At 29.6% G+C, this 2342-nt stretch overlaps 1 protein-coding gene across 1 annotated transcript in view; it reads left to right on the top strand.

Moving 5' to 3' along the window:
- Positions 1-280: 280 nt before the first annotated feature.
- The window catches only part of HELRODRAFT_175584 (hypothetical protein), a gene marked incomplete at both ends in the record, with an annotated part of 7122 nt that continues 5060 nt past the window's right edge, over positions 281-2342 (top strand). Inside the window, one exon of the mRNA XM_009023001.1 lies at positions 281-326. Coding sequence (XP_009021249.1) covers positions 281-326 — 46 coding nt within the window. The remainder of the gene's footprint in view (positions 327-2342) is intronic.

The raw sequence follows: 2342 nt of genomic DNA, 5'->3' as shown, positions 1-2342 counted from the left end.
GAGATCCAACTTCAAATTTCACCCCCCCACTCAATCGTAGCACTTATAAAATATTCAAGAAAAAAAACAACAACATAAAAATGAAAAAAAAACATGAAAAAAGTACACAACAAAAACAAAGCCAAAGACCAAAAAATATGAAACAAATTCTGACTGGGCCAATTTCTCATCGCTACCTAGCTTTACTTCAAAGCCGTTACGCTTGTGCCTGCACAAAACGATAGTGGGACATAAATATCACCGTAAGCTTATTTATCACATCTACATATACGGCCATAAAATGATCATGTATATAACTATAACCATATATGTATATCTAGATGAATGTAAGAGTAGAGGTCTGGCCAAAAGAATGGGAGAGGCTTAGAGGTTTAAACTTCCCAGAAGGGAAAAATTTAGTTATGATTTGGATAAAACTAAAATTATATGTCTAAATTGCGACTGAAAACTGTTTTAGCCAATCCTAAAGCTGTAAAGCTTTCGTGAAAAGATGGAAAGCACTCTTTTTTAATTGAAAAAACTGCGTATGAAATGTGATATAGAAAAACATACATTAACACATACATACATTAACACATACATACATTAACACATACATACATTAACACATACACATACATTAACACATACATACATTAACACATACGAACATTAACACATACATACATTAACACATACACATACATTAACACATACATACATTAACACATACGAAACGAAACGAAATTTTATTTGCTCCTCAAAATTAAAGATAATAAATAAGAGACAGGATGAATGTGATCGAGCCCATAATGGGCTCATTTAGCACAGCCACTTAGACAAATATGTTCAGATTTTTGTGGTTAATATCAAATATTGTTAGTTGTTAGTATGTTAGTTGTTAGTAGGTTAATATCAAATATTGTTAGTATGTTAATAACAGATAATAAAACAAAAGGTAGTTAACTAAAAAATAATGTTTCATAGATAATTATAATCGCATTAAAAATATCAACAGAAATTGTTTATAGATAGAGAACATAAATTTCATGAAGTAAATACATTTCTTATATAATTTATTAAATGTTCAGTGATTTTACAAACATCTCTACATTATTAATAAGGTTAATAATTTTAATAATTGTTAATTATTAAAAACGATTTAACTTTTTTTTAAAAATCAGTAGCCGATTTCGCCTTATATTGAAAACCATTCTTAATAATGTTATTCCAGGTCCTAGGACCCTTACAGATTACATGCGAATGTAAAATGTTAGTTTTTGATTTATTCGATTGCAAATAATTAGACATCCTATGACTGTTAGCATGTTTAAAATAATTAGCAAACGTATTAGGCAATTGATTATTAAGCTGCTTATACACAAAAATCAAAGTACGATAAATATTCAATTGATTAAAATTAAGATTATTGGTTGTCGTAAATAACTCCTTGGTATGAGACCTCATCGTTGACATGGTGATGGTTCTGACGGCCCTTTTCATCATAAGTTTAACCGGATCCGTGACTGAAGGAGACGTGCCAGCCCAGACAATGTTGCAATAAATCACGTGTGGCATGAAAAGTGAGTGATACAACAAATTCAGACACTTTTTTGTGAGGTAGAATTTCACCTTGTTCATCAGACCAGTTGATTTGGCAAGTTTGTTTGCAACACTATTAACGTGATCACGGAACGTTAACTTTTGATCTAGATGAACGCCCAGAAATTTATTTTCGTAGATATCGATACATTAACACGTACATACATTAACACATACATACATACATACATTACATACATACATAAACACACATACAGACAAACACTCTCACACATACAAACATACATACAAACATACATACTGATATTATTTACAAATTTATATGCCAAGTAGGACATTAAACCTTTGATTAAGCCTTAAAAACGAGAAACTTACACACTATGGAGGCCATCTCCTTTCGTATTATCCATTTTACGACGGAGAAAATATTTTTTCATTTTGTTTTTTGTATTTTTTTATAGATAGATATAAACTTCAGTTTATATCTATCTATCTATCCATGCATTCATTCATCCATCCATACATGCAGGCATGCATACATACAAACTTATACACATTCATTTTACAAACCGTTTCTATTTTTTTTTTTTTTTTTTTTTTTTGAAAACCTAGTTGATGAAAATTTTGTTTTAAATGTTTTTTTTCGTTTGTTTGAACATTTTTCAATAAAATTTTATGTATTTTCTGTATAAAAAGTTTTTTTATGTTTTTCCGGCTCATTTTGTTTTTCCGATGAGGATGTGTTTTTTGTTTTTGAATCGGCGGCAGTCTTAATTTTCATTTCAATGTCCGGCTTATTT

This window comes from Helobdella robusta (assembly GCF_000326865.2).
Source record: "Helobdella robusta unplaced genomic scaffold HELROscaffold_34, whole genome shotgun sequence".
Lineage (NCBI taxonomy): Eukaryota > Metazoa > Annelida > Clitellata > Rhynchobdellida > Glossiphoniidae > Helobdella > Helobdella robusta.
The sequence above is the reverse complement of the archived record's forward strand: the minus strand, read 5'-3'. Positions and strand labels throughout refer to the sequence as shown.